A 23581-nucleotide genomic window follows, 5' to 3' on the forward strand; every position below is an offset into this window, starting at 1 on the left:
CTCCATTCATTAACTCATGAATTCTCCTATTAGCTTTTCAAAATATGGGAATAATATAAGTAAACATAATCACAGTCATTACAAATATTTAAAAATTTGAGGGGAAAAAAGAAAGTCTACGCTACACAATGTAGGTACCGTCTAGGAAAAACTTACAGACCCAAGTGTAATAAAGTTGTTCACAAACTCACTTGGTTTTACCCGCTCATCTCAATCTTCTTTTTGCTGAGCTAAACACATTATGCTCTTTTAATCCTTCCTTGTAAGGCTTCTTCTCCAGCACTTGGTTAACATTTGCGGTGCTTTTCAGCACCCTCTCCACTTTTATCAATACCCATTTTCATAATAGAAAGCAAATTGGACAAGATAATCCATCATCTGCCATATGCAGAAGTACAGCTACCTCCCTTATTTCTTTTCATTAGGTGCACTATGACCCTTAAGCTGTTTTCAGCCACTGTTTCCCAGAACAGTCTCTCCAGTCCTGAAGATACAGTCTGCATAAATTTTTTTTCTTGATATATAACTTTAGTTTTAGAAGATTTAGCATATTTTCTACAAGCAGCGATGTAAGCACAGTGATCCAGATGCATGGCCTATGGAGCCCTTAACATTATTTTCCTCAGGAAATTCTTTGCAACATACATCGATGCTAGAAGCAATGGTTTTATATCTACTTTCAGATTATTAAATACCAATTTCACTTATTATTCCCAACTGACAAATTTTTTTTTTAGACTTCTAGTTAGCCATTTTTAATTCTTTAACATTTCCACAGATATCGTATGGGGATGTATTTAAATTAGAATATCATGAGACATAATGTTGAACTCCCTACAAAAGTGTAAGCATATCAAATCTTTGCAAACATTTTATCAACTAAGAATTGTAACCATAACAAAGAATGGAAATCAGATGTGTTTAACAAGACTAATTTTCCATAAGACTATATTTATTATCACGTAACAACTATGTAATTCTTTATTAACTGAACCCTGTAATATTTTTTCCTTTATGTTCTCCGAGGGAGAGCAATAAAACTACCTGTCTTAATTTTATTTGAACATCACACTTCTCATTTTACAAGATATACCTTCAGCTGTCTAAAACCTGCTCTTCCAAGGTGTGTTAAAAATTAGTCTCAGAAGACCAAGATCCCTGAGCACAAGTTACTCAGTCTGACTGATTTGAAACTGTTTAATAGTAAGCAAGGAGGATGTTACAGACCATATGTTACCACTGACTTCAAAGTAGAGAGTCATGTTTATGTGACAAGAATATATCACTTCTAAAAATGCAAGACATACATTTATTCAGTATGCTGCCTTTTCTTTTTCACTATCAACAAATTTGTCATGTCCTTTCCAGCGATTCCTGATATTTTGCTCCTAGTACATAATAAAAAAAGTTCCTATTGTCCTCAAACCAGCCAGATGTGGATTGTCCCTGTCTTTACCACTTCTTCTCAGTTTTTTGCAATTTACATTTTTTATTTATAGTGTTCTGCTACGCAGTATTTCTTGTTTCTATTTGTTACATACTGCCTTTATATATTTAGTTGTCTTTACTTCATCAATAGGTAAGTGTGGGCTGTTGGCCAGAGCTTGAAACACCACGTGACGTATTAACAAATCAAACTCTGAGGGAAAGCAGCATTGCTTATTGCCTAGGATAGAATGCTGCCATCAAGTCCACCACAAAAAGAAATGTTAATCTGGTGCTGCTGCAAAAACCATGAAACTAAAATGGTATAAAATTGTGTGGGTGTATTCATACATGCGTGTATGTAAATACCTCAGGAGAAAAATCATGATTTTGATTATTTCATAGTGTTTGTATACCACAGTTCATTGTGCAAGTTTGGTTTTGGACTGCACAAATAAAGAACAGATACGCTTTTTTTTTTTTTAAACTCTATACATGAAGTCACAATTACATGTGTTTTTTTGGGGGAGGATAGTTTTGGTAGCTATCACTAGGTCCAAGGTGTGAACAGCAGATGATTGACTAGAAGAGACACTGAGGTCATTGTTTTTCTACTGTTACTGCAGTGATCACAACTTGAAACACGCAAACCTTAAGGGATTAAAAATCTCTCAATCAATAAATGATGAATGAGGTCTTATGGGGGCATCTCTCCACAATATATAACACTTTTCTGACCTAGCGCACCAGTAACATGGGTCATATTCAACTCTTACTTCTTATTATTGTTTCTAATTTCTATTGTTCTTGAAGACAATAAGCAGTAGAAGAGAGAAGTGATTTATTTCACATTCAGAAACAGACAAGAGTTTGGGAAAATCTGCGGTGAAAGAAGAAATGAAAGGAGAATGGTAGTGATTTTCATAGTGACTGATATTTCAGAATTTTCCAGTGGAAGAGGTTAGCTAGCTTTCTTATTAATTTAGTAAAGATAATCTCTAGCATTATTCTTTAAAAGCATACATAGTTTTTCTTTCTACATCCATGCTTAACCACGGCCATTCTGTTCTTTGCATGCGTTTTCAAGCAAGGGATAGCAACAAGACAAAGTTTTTTATAACTTCTTTTTAATGAAGTATACAGCTACAAAGCTACAAAAACATACTTTTTAAAAAAGATTCCCTTGACAGCATGCCCTAGAACTCCCTTCCAACCAGAATCATAATTCTTTCTTGCCAACACAGCCAGTCTAATTTTATCTTCCTGTGTTTTCAGCATTCCCAGTTGGAAAATTGTAGAGGATGCTGGCAAAAATAAGATCTGTGTAAATTCTCACTGTCTGCACTTCTTGTGATTAGGTTATGAGAAAAATCTAAAGACTAATACTCTTAGGATTATATTGTGTGCTATCGTACATAACGGTAAAAAACCCCCATACCTATAGGACTTATATAAACATATCATGATACCAGTAAAACACTTTTTTTCCTTTTTTTTTTCTTAAATCTCTAGAAGAATTGTTGGTAATGGAAGTGATCGCATTCCCACTAACTGTTACAAGGTGTAATTTTATATATAAATAAAGAGATGCTGATGTTAAATATTGTAATAGGGATGTAAATATATTTTATGTATGAAGGGAAAACAATTTCTTACAGAAATAAAGTATTATCCATAGATCAAATGTCTACTTACCGTTGTTTGAAAGAACAGCTTACACCACCCACACCTCTGCAAACACTTGAAAGCCTCTTACATAAGGGAGCCTGTATAGCTTCAACTAAGACTTACTAAATAAATTATAAACTGTATCATCTGTTGGGCATCAATCACCACGTACATTTTAATAACTTTCTCCAAACTTAACTGGGATATCTACCTGCTTCACTATTGCATGGTTTTCTAGGTGCCAATTTCCACAAGAGCTAAGGCTCCCTGCTTACTCTCCATCGCTGGAAGAGGCATTTATGGTAGACTGAACTGGTGTCAGCATAATGAGAGCTGACACAAGAATCATGACTGCAGAATTGAGTTAAGTTCTCTTTCCACAATTCCTGACCATTTTTTTTTTTATAATCACATTTTAAATCCAAAAACTATAGTACTGGGAAAGCAAAGATCAAATAAATACCTAAAAAACACTTTTTGGCAAATCTGCAGAGAAGTAGCATGAATGCTAGATGTTTCCTAACTCTGACCCTTAAAACTGAAGGCCTTAACAATGGTCAGCAATTTAACTAAGTTAGAGTATTTGTCTACAATACTGAACAGCAAAAAATCTCTAACATAAAATACTGTACCTTCTGCAGTATGACGATCTTCCTCATTTTTAGGAAAGAAGACTCTTATTACACCAGTGTTGATATAAATCAGAGGCAAGTTGCGGGAAGTTAGAGCATGAGTTCTCATAGGTTGGCCTGGTGATTTTCTTTTCTCCTTTTGACTCCTTGGCAACCTGGCTTGAAAAATGCTTGCAATTGCATTAAGCAACGGAAAACACAGGACCACATCAAAGGCCTGAGCAGAAAGAAGGATCTCATGAAGAAAGTGAGGAGAGCCATCAGTGTGACCTTCTGATAGCTTATGGAATGTTCTTCGTTCATTTCTTGATATCAGTTTGTGCCGGACATTTTTTGTCACAGCTTTGGTATAAGTGAGAGAAAGAAATCCATGCTGTTGGTGTGAGCCATCTAAAAGTTTTGCAGTTGTCTGTTTCAAGGGAAAAAAAAAAAAGGCTGCTGCAAAAATGTACACATATAACATCCATCAACTGCCATATTCTCTGTTAGTTAGGATGTTTAGGGTTCTATATTTTCTATTAGCTTTCCACTATCTCTGAACAGTAGAAAAAATTTCTTTCATTTTTTTGAATGGACAATTTGTCCACAGTGTGTCCACACTTCACTGCATTGTGTCAGCTAAAACTATGAATTGCTGAACATTTTTTTCTTTTCTGATTATTTGTTGTATGAAATTCAAATCCAATCAGCCAAAAACCCCCATATATTCAAGAGTCTAGATTTACCAAACATTTACTGGTAATTTTTCACACAGTTGTATATTTTGATTTCTCATTCACTTCAGACATTTTAGAAGTAGATCTTACTCCCTTGCATTGTTCCTTCTGTATTTGCAATACCATAGGTGCTAAAATAACACTTGGGTGCTGAGATAGCTTCACTCCATCTAAACATGGGTGTATAAACCACCCATAGTCAACCAAATACTCTGAGAATTGAGCTGGTTTTGCCCTCATCAGCTCTGAGTATTTAAGGAGAATAGCTATACCACGTGCTAAAGCACATCACTTAAATAAAGATACACTGCCCTGTACTTTAGAAATAGCAGATTCCTTCACTTAGAAGAATAGGTTTCCTTGATAAAGATAACAATTAGATGCTTAGCTCCCAGAAGATGTATAGTACAGTTTTCATATTATCTTTGAAAGTCTTTCAGTCATGCATTGTTAGTGAGTGAAAAATGTAAAAATAATAACTAGGAAAACCATTATTTTAACAGTGTAATAAACATTTTGATAGAATTCTATAACTTTGTTTAAATATTAGCTTTAATCACGTGAGCACAAATGAAAGCAACTACATTTTGCAAGTAGTTGCTTGTTTCAGCATCTTAAATTTGATTAAAAACAATTTAATGGAATTCAAACCTTGTTAACAGAATAACAACATCTCTTAAATAAACAGGATATATAGCTTAAATGCTGAAAAACTGGAAGCTTTTATGATTAAGTGAACTAAAACAAATGAGTAAGTTAATTTCCTATAAGAACTGAAACAAACAGAATAAAATATTACCAATCAATATTCACGATGAAAATAAATTAGACCACACAGAACTTCCACTAACATAAAAAGATTCTATACAGCCATACATTTGTGAAGATAAAGAGCCCAATGTCATAACATATAGTCTTTGAAGGATAAACAGGCAAGAAAAAAAGGGGTTAAATATCTCACACTGAGATATTCTAAATCAGCAAGTAATGTTGCAAACATTCAAAACAAAGACTCAAATATGAAATTGTTAATTGTTGCATTATCATAAGAATTAATTTTAAGAGGTTGAATAAAGGTATACTCCAGTAATACAAAGTACTTAAATCCCTAAGTAGATATCAGAATTACATGAACAAAATGCAACATTCAGTACTGGCTTTTACATATTTGGTCTCCAAACATTACTGCATGTGCTCACTTTTAGCATAAATGAATCCCACTGACTTCAGTGGACTGCTGTTACGTACCAGATTGTGAACCATCAACCCTCATTCCCATATCTACTAAATGGATAAGAGGATGGAAAGGATAAGAATGGAAAGGATAAGAGGGAAATAACACAACTAATGTAATCAATATAAGCAATAAATATATTCAATACAAAAAAATATTAGATGACGAGAAACTAAAGCCATTTGAGATTTTTTTTTTTTATGCCAACTGGCATTTATTAGTGGAAGTTCTGTAGTAAAAATTTTTAAAAAGATTCTTACAGAGGGAAAGAAGCCAGAGAAATTACTGAAAGGGTCCTGCTTGCTGATGGGTCGAACCAACAAGGTACGTCTGTTCAGCTTGTCTGTACAGGAAAGGAACACACCTCCATAATGCCCCAGAGACCAAGAATCTTCCCCAAGGCTTGAGGTAATGAACGAGGCATGGAAGAGGAGAAGACAGAGAGAGGGGAAAAAAAGGAAAAAACAAATGAATTGCTATAAGCAAAAAGAAATTACACTAAACTTGCATGGTTCTATGTAACTGCAAGATAAAGCCTATGCTATACCTTTTCCTAAAAAGCTGAAATTCAATCAGATCAAGCAAAAACTGGTAAGAAAAAAAAAACTTCGTAAAATTTTATGTCAAAGGACAACCCATAGCAAGAGGTCAAGACACATGAGAATAAAATTATAGTAAAATCTTGCATACAGAAAAGGGACTTACCCCTGGATTTTCAGCAGATAACTTTACTAGAATGAGGAGAATGATTACAAGACCCAAGAAACTGTGAACGAAAAGCTGTACTCATATATGTTACAAAATCATAGTATTATTTAGAAAAAATTAGATATTAAGTATTAAAATACGCTTTGTACTAAAGTTCTTGTAATCATTCCTTTTAACATATATAAGAATAAAGAAAACTATGTTGCTTAAGAAGAATTATTCAGGTAAGCACCTTAGTTTACTAAAGAAATCTCACCAAAAGCTTTTCTCTGCATTGCAGAAATATTCCTTCAAAATTTCCTGACTGCCAGTCTCCCCCTGGCCTGGAAGACAGAATGTTCACCTTATCTATTCTCTGCTTTTGGGTTTAGTCCACAGAGATTTAACAATACAGAAAGGCACTCTGAAGAGATTATGAAATATAAATGAGAACAGTAACAATTTTGTCAAGTGGAATAACTTTTTTTTAAAAAAAAAAAGCTTCAATATAACTTTAGCAAACAAGAAAACCCTGAAATTGAAAACATTTCTAATGGAGCATTAGGCTCCTGGGAGTGAAGTACCTTCTCTCAACCTTTCCATAGAATCTGTGGACAAAGAAGCTTCTTAAGAGCACCTAGCTACTGGGATGCCAAAGCATTTTAAAGCATCATGACTTGATTTTAGAAGATTTTAAGAAAATAAAAGTACAAATTTTGATTATCAAATGTTACAATATGTACAAACAATAACTGCATTTGTAACAGGCAAAAGAATAGGAATACAAATTTTTTTTTTTTCAGACAGCTGCTCAGAAAAAGTCTCAGAAGTGTTGGTAACTTCGCTAAGTTGATACTAAATCTCCTTCTTATTGTACATAGGGAACAATAAGTGTCCAATAAGACCTTGCAGACATTGGCCCCTAAGTCAAAATGACTTGTGCTCCTAAGTATTTTAGTCATTTTCAATGCCAAAAAGTGTTCTGAAGCTTTTAACTATTATTATTTTTTTCCTCTCAGGGAGTAACAAAACAAGTATTCTATTTTCTCTTAATTTCTGTCTCCCATAATGGAATCTGTTGATCTGTAATGGCAAACACTAACCCAGTTGATCAAAGACCACACAGGATCTCTCTTATTTTGTCAAGACTAGTGTGTTCATGGCCAATACGAGCGAGAAGGTGGCACATGCAATCTCTACAGAAACATGCATCTGGGTGCCAAATGAACGCAGTCACATTGGTGCAGCAAACTATTCAACTAACAAGACTTGCTAAAGTTGCAAGGCATATAGTAGACCTAACCACCTACCCTAAATGTACATAATGTTGATGATATACTGGTTGACATTAATTACTGAAATTTTACTCAGGCGTGTCTGCATAACACTATGCTGTGTCACACAGACACAAATAATCAGCTTAGTTCCCTGCATTACAGTGTTGCTAAGCCACAGCAAAAGAAACAGCTCAATTTTTCAGAAACTTCTTTTTAATATCTAAGAGTATGGTACCATAAATCATTAAATATTGGCAGTTGTTAACACATCATGAAGCAATGTTTAAGGAATTTCCCATTCAAAAGTTCAGCTAAAATTAATTGTTTTTGTCTAATGGACCAACAGAGCAGTAAGTTTGAAAAAATGCTCTGATTTGTAATGATTTCTATGTATTTCTTTGGAATCAGATATAATTCTGAGAAAATGTAATTCTGATTTTTATTACTTAAAAGGTTAAAATAATTTCAATAAAATTGAACAATTACCTTAAATTCAAGTTAAGAATTAAGAAAAAAAAAACCATCTGCTGCCTTCTTTCAGCCTGAACGTAAAGCAGAATAACTCCCAGAAATTACCTGTTTCTGTAATGGTCAATATTGAAGCTTTCTATTTTACATTTGATTTTGGTATAGACATCCTGCATATCCACTGAGGCACTGAGATCTTCTAATTCACTGACAACACAAACTTCTGCAATAGTCAAAGAAAATAAAAATTATTAGTTATTAATCTGAAACTTGCAAATTTTTAAGCAAGAAATATAGCTGAGACACCACAATTTGTAAATAGGATGATGCTACTTCTACTCAGAGTTTTTTCATAAAACACTTTTTGATTCAAGTGTCACACAGACAGGCACCAGAAAAAAATCCTCGAATCCAAACCTTTTTATACAAATGTGTAGAGACACATATATGGGGGGTTTAGTTCAGGTGTTCACAGTATAATTCCTGAAAAAAATGTAAAAAAATATTTGCCAAGATATTTACTCTAACAATACTTGAGATTTCTTTCTTTCATGTAATTAGTTTTTTAAAATCAAAGGTTGAAGTATATCTCTTTGAAAATTAGCTTTAATCATGTCTCCTTATTTTTTCACATTTCTATGAATAATAATGTTAATTGCTAAGCAGCAGTGTTTCCTAACAAAAAAATATTTGAAGTCCTGCAGTACATTTATAGAATCAGAGTTCCTTTCAAACAATTACTGTCCAGATGATAATCCAACACTAATCTCAAAGAAAAGAGAAAAGCTGTGTACCACACATGTTGCTCTTTTCAACACAGAAGTCAAAACTTCTATGTTGAACTCCATATTAAACTTCCCATGACTTTAAGGATTATACTATGATGATTATGTTAAATTTAAATCTGAAATTATCAATACAAAACTACATGTCTATACATGGACATACACAAAACATACTACTAACTCATATCAAAATGAAACATGATTGCTTCCAAGGCAATAAATGCAGCACTCCATTAAGTAAAACAACCAACTTATTTCCGATTTAATATAATCAACTTTCCACATGGAGGGGCACGTTTATGCCAAAGAACAATACCGAATTCTGATTACATGCACTAACCTAACTACAGCTTGTCACTCGAGTTTAAAATATAGATCCAACCCATTATTTCTGCATAACAGTGTTTAATATTGTCAATAAATGCTCTGAATAGCTAATACTGTGCTGTAAAATAACATATGGAATTTAAAATAGTATATTAGGGGAAAAAATGTTGAATACCTGTGCCATTATTTCTAGGATCAGGAGCAAACAATTTTATAGTAATTTTTGGCAACATCCACTGCATCCATAGGCTGACACGACCACTTGAGACTCCAATATTACTTGTTGTTTGTTCCAATGTAATGGAGTCTGAGAACGGAGAATCATCACCACCATGAAGGGAATCGCCCTATGAAACAGATGTAATAGCTGAGGGAAAAAAAAAGTATTGCTTTTCACTGCTCCTCTTTTTCTTTCTGTCTAGACTGATGTGGATGCCCAAATTATATAAATACAGACTCACAGATACAATACTTGAATTAAGCCATTTTTTAACATCAGGAAAAAAATAAAACAGAATATATTCCCCTTTTCTTAGGTAGAGATAATGGACTTTGGCAAAGATTACATGGTAAAACTGTAAGGTTCCATGACTCAGTTCCACTTGGCATAGCGAGCTTTCCTCATTAACTCTACACTAATGAAATACTATCATAAATGAAAAAAAACAGGCTGATAGGAATAGTTTGAGATGCGATGGGAACAGGGATAAGCAGGCTTGTATATATCTGAAAGTTAAAGAAAGAAAGTTGGAGTTGCCAAATGAAGAGCCACCCAGTATGGCCATAACACTTCTATACTACATATACACTGGGTTTGGTTTTTTTTTCCCCTTCTTCTATGTCCTTCCCTGTAACTGCTTGGGAGAAAGATTTCACAAAATAATAGCTTTTTGTAAGAACTGGAAGCTTTTTAGTTGTCACTTTTAAAATATTTCTGTTATTTAAAAAAGGTGATTGTCACTTGTGATACTCTTAAAAATATGATATGTTGACAAATGAGCTTGTAGAAACTTCTGTGCCATCAATAATCTCTGTTCACTTAAAAATACGATATGTTGACAAATGAGCTTGTAGAAACTTCTGTGCCATCAATAATCTCTGTTCACTCCCTAAAACATTAAGGGCTCAACAAAGATGACACATGTTTTTAGGAAAATAACATGACAAATGAAAGCTATACTGAAAATCCTGTTTACGAGGCCTTATCAGAGCCCTGCAGGTATGTTCTGATAATTCTTGTGGCACAACTAAAGTATTTACCAGCCATAGGACTTCACCCTGCTCCTTTGCTGGAACTTACTGCCTCCAAATAGGAAAGAAAAGATGCAAACATATAATCCCTCATCAGCTCCTAGTATTTACAGCCTATTAAACTGAATGCAATGGACACATAGGTCACTAATGTCAACCAGAAGCCACTAAAAAGCCACCAGCATCTTCACGTGCAACTCCACCAACTGTTGCAAGTTTTCTTCATTATTCAAGCACAAAATTAAAGGAACAGGGTATTGTCACTTCGATCATTAAGATCAAGTTGTTTCTAAGATTTACAGGCCAATAAACACCCAAAGTCTTAACTTTTAATGAAGTTTTGGGGATTAGCAATTATAAATTATGATGAACAAGACGTTTGGGAATTTTGAGATTTATCTAATGACTAGCTGAGATGATCTATTTGGAAGACACCCTGGAATCAGACCTACACAGAAAGCATTGCAGTTTGACTGAATCCATTTTAACCTGTCAGGCAAGAAATGACAATGCACTCACTTCAGCTTCAAATGTCCCAAAAAACTTACTTTCAGTAGCAAAATTTAAAACCTGACAGAACTTGACTCATTCTTTAGTCCAAGACTGGAGAATGTGAGTATGGAAGTTCTGTTAGCCACCTGTTTTCTGGACGGGTAGAACTCATCCCAAACCCAATGACATAGCTCCTATGGAAGCATTTATGTTGATAAATCCAATTTTCAGTCAACACAGGCCTACAGTTTAATTACAGGAATTCTGTCATGTATACATGTTCTCTTATCACAAACCTAACCGTATGAGAAGACAAGAAGGTAGGTCAAAATCTTACAAAAGCTTTGCACACAATCCATTATGACTTTGGGCTATTTGATATACACCAAATGGAGCAGATGACATAGCGCTTTTTGAATTTATTGCATAATGAAGAATATGATTACCTCTGCGACTTTCTTTTTCACTGAAACACAGCTTCTGTTTCACGCTTTCAGCTCTGTGTCACTCAAATTAACCTTTTTTTTTTTCTTTTTTTTGTCCCAGCAAAACTCTTAGAGGACACAGACAGAAACAGCAAGGTTATTTTATCACTTTATCTGTGTGCAGTAACCTTTACCCTTGAAAAACCCAGTGATACCTCCTACAGTTGATAAGAAACCATCTATGTTGTCAATAGCTGACGTAGAGAACTTACCACTCCAGATATTCATTCATATGAGGAAGGGAGAGCTTGTGCGACTAACTAGCATATGTTACAGGAAAATAATACCTAAACATGAGACTACAAGATCTGGACCAGTTCAACAGACATAATATGAAGTGCTGAAATGACAGTTAAGATTCAATTCACCTTCAATTGTCTATGGTGATGGTGGCTTTGCATTAATCAAAACGCACGAAAGAAAACAGGTATATTTCTATTTATTTTTATATTTATTATATAAGGCATTATTGCTTACAGCTCTGAACAGACTACGTGTAGAGCCACAGGTGAGCATCTTTTGAAAAACCGTTAGACTCCAGAGGTGCAGAAAGTTAGCTGCTATTAATATGAGGTTTCTTAGTGGAGTATATATATGTTTCAATGTCCTCATCTCACTTTTTAAAACAAATTAAAGGAAAAAAAACAGGCCATAGCTCAAGACAAACCTTCAGGCTAAGTACTAATGGAGGGAGATAGTATATAGCACTGTAATGCTCATTCTGTGGTGAAATTACACAACTCAAAGAAAAGAAATATCCTATTCTCATCAACTAAGTTTTAAGAAAAATCAGTGTTATTTCCATAACATCGTATATAAATTATAAGCTTGTGCCATTTTTTAAAATATCATTGTTGCTAGATTTAGAAACAAACTGCAACATGTGTTTTACGGACTGAGAAATTAGATTTTGCTTTATGAAATGTCATCCAAATGACAGTGGGCTTTTGCTCTTCAGATAGCATTTGTGAAGAGGAAAACAAAGAAATATGAGTCCAATTCTAACTTTACCATTGTTCAAGACTATTAATCCATCTAATGGTGTCTTTTCATTATGAATCTAACTAGCTAGTACCTAATTCAGGTATGTGTAAAACTGTCTATGTACAAAACTGTGTTGACTGTATTAAAGAAATCTGTTAAAAAAAAAAGCATCACAGAAAAAAAGATACCCTGGCAGTTGAATTAAAACTGCTGTTTCTAAAAATTAAGTAGTTCGACTTTGTAAATCTCTAGGATTAGAGATCAGTGCTATCATTACTAATCATCAGTGGCTGGTGAACAGCAAATAAAAAAAAAGCCTGTTTTTTGCAAAAGAGTTCATGATGAAGAAAACATTCTCTATGAGAAGTGTTTCATTAGCGTACAGAAAGCAAGTGCTGTTATAATTGGGAATATTTCCTTAAATATTAGTCATAATGTGTCAGAGAACCATGGATATGGCATTAGGTGACAGTGTACAAGTCAGACTAAAAAAAGATATTACTCATTGGATTTGCGAATGCAATGTAGGAATGAGACCACAGGGCATGAAAGACAGAAAATGGAGAGTTTCAACCCATAGGAAAAACAAGTAGCTTACCTTCAAGAGAACTAACAAAAGGGTAAGAAAATAATGTAATATTGACAGTACTAACCTCTGAAAAGGTGCAATTTATGCCAGCATCTTAAATATGAAAAGGCAAATATGGTAATAAATAGGAATGCATATTATATATTCATTGTCCTATGATGGGTTTTGTCTGTGATGTCTTTATTCTACATAAATCTTCTAGATGTCTGCTATAAAATGCTTGATCACTTATTAATGGTCAGATTGAGAGAGAGGGAAAGAGAATATAAATGAATGAGTGAACAAACACAGAGCTGGAGGTACCAAAGACCTGCAGAAACAAACTAAAGAAAACTAACACGTATGCCTTGGTCTGAACGAAGTTCTTGCTCTGTAAAAAAAGCAGTACTTAGAGGCGTATCAATTAAATGTGTGGTCCTCATGGAGTCCATAAAGGCAGAAGTGCAAGTAGCCCAGAAACTAAGACAAGAGAAACACTGCTCTGTCTATATGAGATAGACATGTACAGACTGTTCTGGAGTAGCTGGACAAGGACCAGAAGCATCTGAGCAAGATTAATCAGAAAGAGAGAAAGAACACTTGTCTGTGTATGTATATATCTATTTGCATGTGTGGTGGATGGAGCAGGGAGCTGTAATAATGGGAGTTAAGGAAATGAATTTGGGAAAGAAGATTCTGAATGTACTTACAGAAGACAAGTTACAGAAACAAGGGATGAATGGACAAGTCCATTGGTGAGAGAGCTGGTAACTGAGCATAGAAGAGAACAAGCAGACAACCAGAGTTAAAGGAGAAGGAGATTCATCCAGTTCCCTTCAAACAGACCTCCCAGAGGGAAACTTCCCTATACCATTTTATCCACCAATTTTTAACACCTTCTTTCCTTTAGAATCCTTTCTTCCCTGAAAGGTTCTTAACTGTCACCAAGTTGTCAGTGTGTTTAAATCAGTAATAACTGGCTTATAAATGACATGGGAGAACGGACCTACTGAAGGCTACTTTTTTTTTTTTTTTTTTTAATCTTCAGCCATACACTATGCCTTCTCTCCCTTCCTGCTTCCCTCCCTGTCCTTTCTCTTTTGAGCATTTCTTCTCCATTGTGTTCTCATTGAGCAAACTTCCTTACACAAAACCACCTGAAATGCCTCTCCAAGCCATGGACTTAACATGACCCTCTTGCTTTTATAATTTGTTTACTCCTCCTTCCATTTTTCTCTTACATTGTCTGCAAATCTAGACATTAAACGTAGCAGGGCCTGTCGCCTGCTGTGTTTCTAATAATATTTAATGTCTACCACAGTAGGACTTCTAATTGGAGAAACCTCAGATAGCTCATTTCACTAAGAGGCATCCAACTCCAAAGCAAGTGTGATACAGTGGACACGTGGCACCCAACAAGATGAAAAAATATAGGGGTGGTAGAACCTGTTAAGTAACACATTCAGGGCAGAGGTTAACTCCTTTCTGCCAAACTGTGACTCATATTTCCTATTTGCTTCCCCAGAAAAATCCTTCCTGCCTCTTGCCAGACCTTTTTGTCCAAAGACTCCTATCTCTGAGTACTGTTTACTAACCACGCCTTTGCAAGATATTTCCTACTGTCTTCACAGAGAACTCTACTCTCTCCATTAATAAATAACTAATAAATCAAGCCAGAACTCTACTCTCTCTCTGCCACTTAATTGTAGACAGGACTGACAGCAACACAGAAGTAGGTATCTTTTCAGCACTATAAGCAAAACTCAGTTTTGTTTCTTCAAGGATGCCAGCACCTGTCCTTGGAATGGAAAAGTATGGGGAAGGAATGAAAATTGGGAAACAGCCTTGGAGAGTGTCAGGCCTGGAAATCCCCCAGCATCTCAAAGGGTGTAGAGGTAAGCAGCCAGTTCTCCAGTACTAACCAATGTTAGTCCTTTTGCTTCTCCTGAGATGGCAGGCTCCATTGATAGGACAGTGGCATAAGCCAGGATGCAACAATCACCCAGCCATTTTGCCATCCTCTGACTATCCCTGTCCCTCTTCAAACACTAGCTGGCCTCCCCTCCAACCGTCTACTCTCCAACAGCCTACTTGTAAAGCTATAAAAAGCAGAAGCAAAAATGTATCCTTCCAGAGCTGGAAAGAACACAATACTTTGAGAATCCCTTCTTAATAAGTCTTTATTTGCAAAGTCCTCATTCTGACATTAGAGAAGCCTCATCCTATTTCATGACTTGCAATTTCATACCATCAGGATGGCATCAGTTCTGAGCCTTTCAATTTCTGCTGATAAACTCCTTTCTTCTTCTTGTTTCTTTCATATAACTCATCCAAACAGTTCTTTGACACTCTGCCTTCCAATAACTTCCCACACCTTCCTAATTTGCCTTTGAATGATACCCCTAAAAGATGATGCTTCTGGGATGACTGTTCTCATCAAACCTCACATGCTCTAGAGACATTGGAGTAAACAGTACTTTGGAACAGGGGGATCCCTTCAGCAGGTTGGCTCTGAAGGAAGGAGACAGCCAAGGACAATTTCCCCTCGCTGAGATCCTCAGATGGATTTCACAGGGTATCAAGAAACGGGAGCCAATTAAAGGTTAAGGAAAGAGAGAAACAATACTTATTTAAACCTGAGACTATGTTTGTTTACAGTTCAAGTCAAAGTTCAAGCCAATGTTGACGTTCTGTGGACTGATTTGTTGCTCTCTATTATTTTCGTTCTATAAAAAGCATTTTGGTTTTTTCTTCTTCTTTCTTTTGGTGTTGCAGCATTTTTTAAGTTCTTTACATACTGTAGGCACACTTAATTTACCAAACTGTAACTTAGAAACTGTGATGGAGGGGGTGGGAATGAGAGACATTCTCCTCCCTGCCCTCCATACACACCCTTCACTCTCCCACTGGACGTGTTCCAAAATGCTTTTTGTATGAAAGTCAACTTTGTTCTAAAGTTTTGGCAGGTCTCTACATTTATAATAGTTAAAAAAGAAGAAAACAATAGTAAATAAAACTTAATGGGGTACAGTTAACAGCAAATACGTACTGCCACCATGGCAAGTTTTGAATTTTATAATTGGGTTCTTTTATTTTCATTATTTAATGTGTTCAGATGATTCATGCATTTTGTTGACTTTTTTTTCAGAGAGCTGTTTTTGTTTAGTGGTTTGAGTATATAGATAACTTTGTTGTGTAGAAAACTGAGGTTATCATTTTCCCACACTTTTCTTTAAGCTTATTTTTCTGAAGATATTAAATTATGTACTCTCAGAAAATCATCCAGTTGATAATTTTGGCACAAGGTTACTTATAACAGTACTTGTGAGATTCCTGAAGAACTGCATTTATCTAGCATAAGCCCAGACATATATAAAAAGCAAATTGACCCAGGACTGTGCAATCAAATTTAACAGCAGCAAACCCTGAATTTTAGGGAATGTGGCCCCTACCAACTTCCAAGCCTATTATATCTATGAAGTTTACAAAAAAACAGAGTTACAGGTACAGGCCCAGATGTGTCATTAGAAACTGCTTCCTCCTTTTCTAAATGCATAATGCAGTAGGCCATATATCTGATAAGCTGTAACCAAAAAATACACAGGTGAGGAAAAGAAGCCAAGGTGCTTGCAGTTTCCATTACTATTGCTGGAGCTAAGCTTTTGCTGGCATCATTCCAATGTTGTTTGTGCTTATGCTTGTCTGATTTGCAGATGTTTCTCACACTTTAATTTCTGTAGCATGTGAGGTGGCTTTATTAAATCCTATTCAAATTATGTAGCACACAATTGCGTAGCTGTGGAACAAAACTTCATTTAGTCAATGCAGAATTAAGGCCTACGCATGCTTGTATTTCTGGAAGTGAACCTGAAAAAGAAAGCCAGTCCTTGAATTTCTAGGAGTCAAATGGATGATGTCGATGTAAACCAATGTTATCAGTAATAAAGGAATTGTGAACCTCTGGACATAGCCAGAGGCAGAGTAAGTTGGGGGTCAGACACCTGGACCTGCAATTGCCAGGGTTTTGGAACTTGTTCTACCACAGGGCCCGCAGATCCTAACCAGGGCCTCCACTCACTTGTGCTTAGCTTTGCACTCCAATTCTGTACTCAGGTTACTGTTTTCCCATCTGGTATTCCAGGTCACTTGTGTGTACTACCGCTTGGACTAGCTAGCTTGACAGTATAGCTAAAACTGCATTAAGCTTAGGCTTTCAGTGATAACCTCTTCTGTTTGCAGCTATGCCAGCTGCAGAGCTTATCAACAGACATCCCCAGCTGCTCAACACTATGTCCCTGTCAGAGGTTACTGGGTTAGTGGCTCTGTCCAACCCCTACTTCCACAGTTCAATGTGAACATACTATCTACATTTTTTCTGCCATTCAAACATACATAAACAGTTGAATTGGCCCATTCTCTTTCTCAGTGGCAGAAGAACTGCAGATGCTTCTCTGAAGGCAGACATTGCTGTATGGCTGTCCTTTGGGAGGCGAAAAATGAAGAGACTGCATTTCTTCTTAGCCTTCTGTTAATGGTACTGTAACCAGAACCATTGGGCAGAGTCAGAGGGACTAAAAAGCTGATGGTCTGCAGTAGCTGACTTTTTTTTTTTTTTAAATGAGCTCAAATTCTTAGAAATTTTTTGTAGTGAAAAAACTAAGAAACTGAAGTGAGAAGACAGACTGTGCTCTTGCTTCTCATGCAGTTTCAATTTTCATTTTGGATTTTCAGCACCCAGCGCTGTATTGTTAAATACATTTATGCAGTAATTTTCTGCTCTGCTTCCAGATCTACAGAAAAATCAAGCCAGAGTCAGAAACCCTGAACTATTTTCCCACAACTTCTCATGCCAAGTCCTAAAATATACAATTTAATTCTTTCACCAATTGTTGCAAATTGACCAATATACCGAGTTTATTTTCTTAGCAGAATTTATCTTTGTTCATCAGGAAGATCCAAACATATGAGGCCTTCATCCTTGGCCTGCCTAAAGCTCAGGGATGATCACAGTTTGGCCACACTACTGCTATGCCTTATCAAAATAACTTCTGCGTTCTTGCTCAATCACTGAGTTTCCCCAAGGACTAAACACTTCTACCACTGTTTGTACTTAAGTAAACAGTAACAAGTGGCCTGTTGTAGTCCCTACTACCTTTGCTTTTGCTGTTCCAAAGGAGGGATGGTAAAAATGATTAACTGTTTCCAGCCCTCCAGCACTTAAGCCTCTCACTCGTGTTTCCCTGTCTTACCACCACCCAGATGAAAATTCAGTAAGCTAGGTAGCTTTATCCACATAGGACTGTGGTGCTCACTTTCAACTTGTCAGCATGAAAAGAATTACACACAGCTTAAAATATAAATCATTCACAGATCACATAAACAAATTACTTCTTTTGCTGTTTAATATAAACAGTTGTGAGAGTTTGCTTTCTTCCGATTCATTTATAGCAAGCCCGTTGCAGCTGAAAGAAGCTTTAAAAATAATCATGTCTCCCACAGAACAAAATAACACATTAACTGTAAAATCTCTAAACTTAAAAAACCCGTACCTATTGCAGCAAAATATTTTGTTCGACAGACTTCCAGATTTCAAGATTTAAAAATATAGGAACATATAAGCAAAATACAGACTCTGATAAAACACAAACTTCTGGAAAACCTAAGTCAAATCTGTAGAAACACATATTATTGTTTAATTACTCTATATACTTCATTGCTGCTTTTCAGCAATGACTATAAAATATATAGCTGCAAGGTGAAATTGTGGCTGATGCACTCTATTTTTGTATATATTACCTCCTCCATTTCTTTCATTAAAAACATTACTGTTACAATAGTCTGAAAACGATTTACAAATACAGGATGGTACTTTCCAAATCAAACAACACGGACCTAGTTTTGCTCCCACTGACTTCTTTGCAAGTAGCATTAGGCCAATATTAAGTACTTTCAAATTTCCAAAGACCAAAATATGCATCTAATCAATAATCAATACTAGCATTTTAGAGAATGCAAAGACGTTAAGTACACAGTATTTAAAGAGATTAAAAAAAAAGTATTTTTCTATTTCTCCAAGTATTTGCAAGTTGTTTTCAGACCTGTCAGTATCAAGACAGCAATCAAGTAAGGTTTTGTTGGTGTTAGGTCTCCTGGCCTGCACTGTAACTGCCTCATCTGCTTTTATTGCTCCCTTGATGGAATTCAGACTCTGTGGGAAGGGAAAGGAGCAGTCCAGTTCCAACCAGCAGCAAAACCACAGACAGGGATAAATCAGACCCAGGAAAACAGTGGAATGCTGCTCCAGTCTTCTCAGCTGCCTCCCCCAAAGCCGCTTCCCCCTTCCCTTTCCCCTCTACCGCTGACTGAAAGCATGCCTTTTTCAGTCAGCCTCTGCTTCCATGCAGTATCACTTCTGCTTAGCTGGTTAACTTTCCTGACATCCCAGTCCCTACAATGACCATTTCTGTGAGGTATCAAAGATAACTTTTGCCTTCCTGTCTCCAAACACCACCAATCCCTGCCCATGGCTCAGATTTTCTATACCAGTCTCTGAAGAGTACTTGAAGAATACCACAACATATGAAGCTGACAAGGATTAGGTTACTCTGACATCCCCTGCTCCGCTTCCACATTTTTTGAAATTAAAATTACTTCTAAAGAAGGCACCTGGAAAAATATTCAGCCCTCAGCTGTACTTTGGTGCAAGACAATGCAATTGGCTTTTAAAATACTTGTTTGGATTTCACTAGTTAGGTTCTTGTGAACAAACAGGGTTTCCACATAAAAAGTCTTACGTCTAAGATAGATGTTATATACAATGATCCATACTTGGATAGACTGTGGAGGACTACGTCTTCACACCAGGCCCAGAAGAAAAACTTGGCCTCATTGAAAATAGCATGGTATAACAGACTGACATCTGCAGCCCATTAGGCAATTTGACAGGTAGAACTAGCCGCTGTACTTCACAGAAGACAAAACAATTAAAAAAAAAAATCTGTCTACATTTCTTGTCTACAAGGCCTGTCAACTTACTTTGCCTGCTTTTGGGGTAGAGGAATAGCGATACAGCTCTCTGTACAGATGCCACTCAGATGCACCCCTGCATCTACAACGGTGTTCTGCGCATATCTGAACATACTAAGGAGGTTATTTTTCTTCAAATAAAGTCTATATTATCCCGACTATAACTGAGGCACTCAGCAGACTGAAGTAGTTAGGTTCAAAGTAGCAGCTGGAGACAGCAGAAGTGACCAGATTCTCTCTCTCATCTTCACATCCTACCCTCTTCAAATAAAGGAGAAGCACAATTTCATGATCACACTATCTACAGCTAGGTACGGTGATAGTAATTAAGTTAGCAAAAGGAAACAGGGAAACTAAGTGATTAACTACTCTCAAAGGAGAAACAGCTTTCACTAGTGAAAAAAAATGAGGGAGAACATTCCTTAGCTGATTTTTTCAATACCTGTATTTTTAAATTCTCAACAATCCTTACCTCAAAGAACAGGACAGCAACCATGTCATTATAATGAAAACCTAACTTGTGCTTTGATACTAGAAAATATGTTGAATAAGTTCAGAGACAGCCACCAACCACAGAAGAGAATGTGTTATGGAGATACTGCCAACCATTATGTTACAAATTATTTAATTTATATTGTCTAAAATAGTCTATTAGAAATGTGAGAAGAAAATATGGTTACTCTTATTATTTCTCACTGGTTGGCCAAGTATGATTCTCCTACCTCTTTCCCTTTCCCACCCCGAACAGTACTACACAACTCACAGACAACAGGACTGTGCATAGTCTCAGTAACAGTGTTCTTAGCTACTTCACATGTGATGATCTGCAAAAGTTCATTGTATAGCTTCAAAACACTTTGAGATTTATTTTTACTGATGGCCAGCAAAAGATAAAAAAAGAAAAAAATCCAGGTAAAGCGATGACTACATTGATTTAAAATGGTGGTAGAGTGCTTAAGATCATTTTCCCTATGGCTTAATAAAAATCTGTTTGGAAAATGTTGTTTACATCATCTAGAACGCATTAACTTGATCATCCTGCTGGGTGATTCACCTCACTCCAACCGGTAGCTTGACATAAAATTAGTCCTAAGAGTGAAGGGATAATTGATTTTTTTGAGGTTTGTTTTGTTTTAAACCTCAGTCTTTAAATACAAGAAAGCACTAGGTCAGGACAACCTTTGATGTTACGTCCCATAACAAGCAAATCATTTAAATGAATCCTCCAGTGGCTATCCATTCTTTTTCACCTTACAGGACTAACTTTTTTCAAGAAATCACAAGACCAGTATCAAAGGTGGTCTTCAAGTATAAACATTGATGCACAAACTCATAAAAATGAATAGTACCCACAAACTCAAATACAGCACTTTTGTAGATACTAGTCTTATAGGAATCTAAACTCTGGCTTGACTTCCCATGACAAAGAGTCTAAGTCTTTTTTTCAACCACAGTAATTCAAAACCTTCGCCTTTCTCTTTTTTTACTGTTAATTAAAACCCTTGTACACCCTACATACTGTTTTGATTTTCATCACCTCAATACACCTAATATTCCCACCCAGTTAATCAGAAATGGAACAAGATTTTCCTCAGCTGCTGAGCCAAAAATATTACCCTCCTACTTGAACAACTCTGTGAATATTTCCCTAGCAATATAAAAATTAGCCTTCCAATTCTCATTTTCAATTTCTGACAAAGAACTTCTTACAATCTCTAATATCTGGCTATGTATACGTTCCCCCACCTCACTGTCTCCATTAAACAAATGACACCTGCCTCAGTATGCTTTTCTATCTGTGCGCTTATCCCTCGTGCTGGCTCTTTCTCCTGGACTGCCTTCCTACCCCAGCCACAGACAGAACACCTTGGGCTGAGAGCTCTGAATGGAGATGATGGACAGGAGCTCTGTTCCTCAGTCTTTCAGTCATATGAACTATGGCTTCACGCAAAAAATGTCTCCTGTTTGTATCTTTCTTTCCTCTCACATATCTTTAATAATACCCTCAGAGCATGGTCAATTTTTAAATGTATTTATCCTGCCCAAGGACAATTCCTTACAAAGCAGTTTTCAAATCTCAGTTGTAAAGTGCTATGTCAACTCCAAGTCCTCTATTGTGAAAAAAAATCCAATATTAATGCCATGTGTTTTAATAGAAGTTTCTATTCTAACAAGATTGAAATTTTGGTCTTAGCTTCAGAGTGGAAAAGGCTGAACACAAATTCTAACATGGTCGTTTGTTGGCTAATTCACCAAATTTCATTTAGATCAGGAGAAAATTTATTTAGCTAGTGCATAACATTTGTTGAGAATAGGAAGAAAATTAAACAAATGATGAACAACATTTTGCAAAGGGGTAGGATATGATGCTGAACTTGGACCCATATTACCAAAATAATCTTGTTAACATATGGATTAAAACAATCACTGAATCAGTTTCAAGTAATGCTCCAAGTACAGCATGTACTCCAAATACTGCTGTCTATATAGAGGGTCAAAAACAAATTGTTATTTATAAAGCTAGTGGTTTCTGATTTTAATGAGAAAGGGATTTGATGTGAGTAGGTGAAAAAATACTATTTTTGTGACCATATTGTTTTCTTACTGTTATTGCTTACCTTCAATTCTGTATCCATGGCAAAGTTTTTCACAATTGAGATCACACATACATAGAAATACACCAAAACCAAGGCTTTTCAAATAATCTAGAAACATTTTAGCGAAACAACTTAAGAGCTGAAACTCTAGCTCAAACACCTTTTAATGACAGTTACCTCCATGTGTGTGTGATGCATATAAAAAGTAAGCACTAGCAATCACCGTTTCATTTTCTCCAAACCCGAGAATTAATACAAACCATACATAGGGTTAAAGCAATCCTGGCCAAATGTTGTTGAATGTGTAATTGCACTCAGCATTCAAACTGCTGTGTATTTGCCTGTGTTCCAGAACTGTTCTACAAGATGCCTCCAAAATTGCTGTGTTTGTCCCGAGAATGAAACCCAGTCTCCCTGCATTCTAATAGCTTTATGTTAAGAATGAAGCATTGCATACGTATGATATACCACTGATATACCTTCAACTCATCTTACACATTTTTGTCTCTCTCCTGCAGCACAAACAAGGCCAACTCATTATTCTAACTAGTAAGCGCGACGGGGGCACTAAGTAAATCACAAATACTACGCCTACTCAGTTGCGCAGCCTCCTGTGACCACCCATTCTACTTTATCAGCTACCTGGTGACTCATAGCTAATGATACTCATGGATGAAGTTTAACACTGTATTCATGCTGATAAAAGAATTAGCCTTCTTTCCTCAGTATGGCAGAGAAGCAGAACTCCTTCCCGTGCCTCAAAATAATATTTTACAGTCTTAGGCACACACAGAGATTACAATCAGGTACCAGATTGCTCCAGGCACTTACGCAGTCCTGTAAATTAAGGAAGCAGAAATACATAAAACCAAGTGTCCAATCTTTCTTATATTTCAAGCTGCATACCCAAATCCTCATGTGACTGAACAAAAGCACTCCTGAGACATGGGACAGCTGGG

General features: G+C 36.1%; 1 protein-coding gene across 9 annotated transcripts in view; it reads right to left on the reverse strand.

Moving 5' to 3' along the window:
* Window positions 1-23581, reverse strand: part of VPS13B (vacuolar protein sorting 13 homolog B) — a 489796-nt gene that overhangs the window by 200290 nt on the left and 265925 nt on the right. For all 9 annotated transcript variants that reach the window (XM_072852126.1, XM_072852122.1, XM_072852127.1 and 6 more), the window contains 4 exons: window positions 9395-9566; window positions 8216-8330; window positions 5936-6077; window positions 3726-4134 (listed from right to left, as the gene is read on the reverse strand). In XM_072852126.1, coding sequence (XP_072708227.1) covers window positions 3726-4134; window positions 5936-6077; window positions 8216-8330; window positions 9395-9566 — 838 coding nt within the window. The remainder of the gene's footprint in view (window positions 1-3725; window positions 4135-5935; window positions 6078-8215; window positions 8331-9394; window positions 9567-23581) is intronic.

Source organism: Ciconia boyciana, chromosome 2 (genome assembly GCF_034638445.1).
Source record: "Ciconia boyciana chromosome 2, ASM3463844v1, whole genome shotgun sequence".
In the NCBI taxonomy this organism is placed as follows: domain Eukaryota; kingdom Metazoa; phylum Chordata; class Aves; order Ciconiiformes; family Ciconiidae; genus Ciconia; species Ciconia boyciana.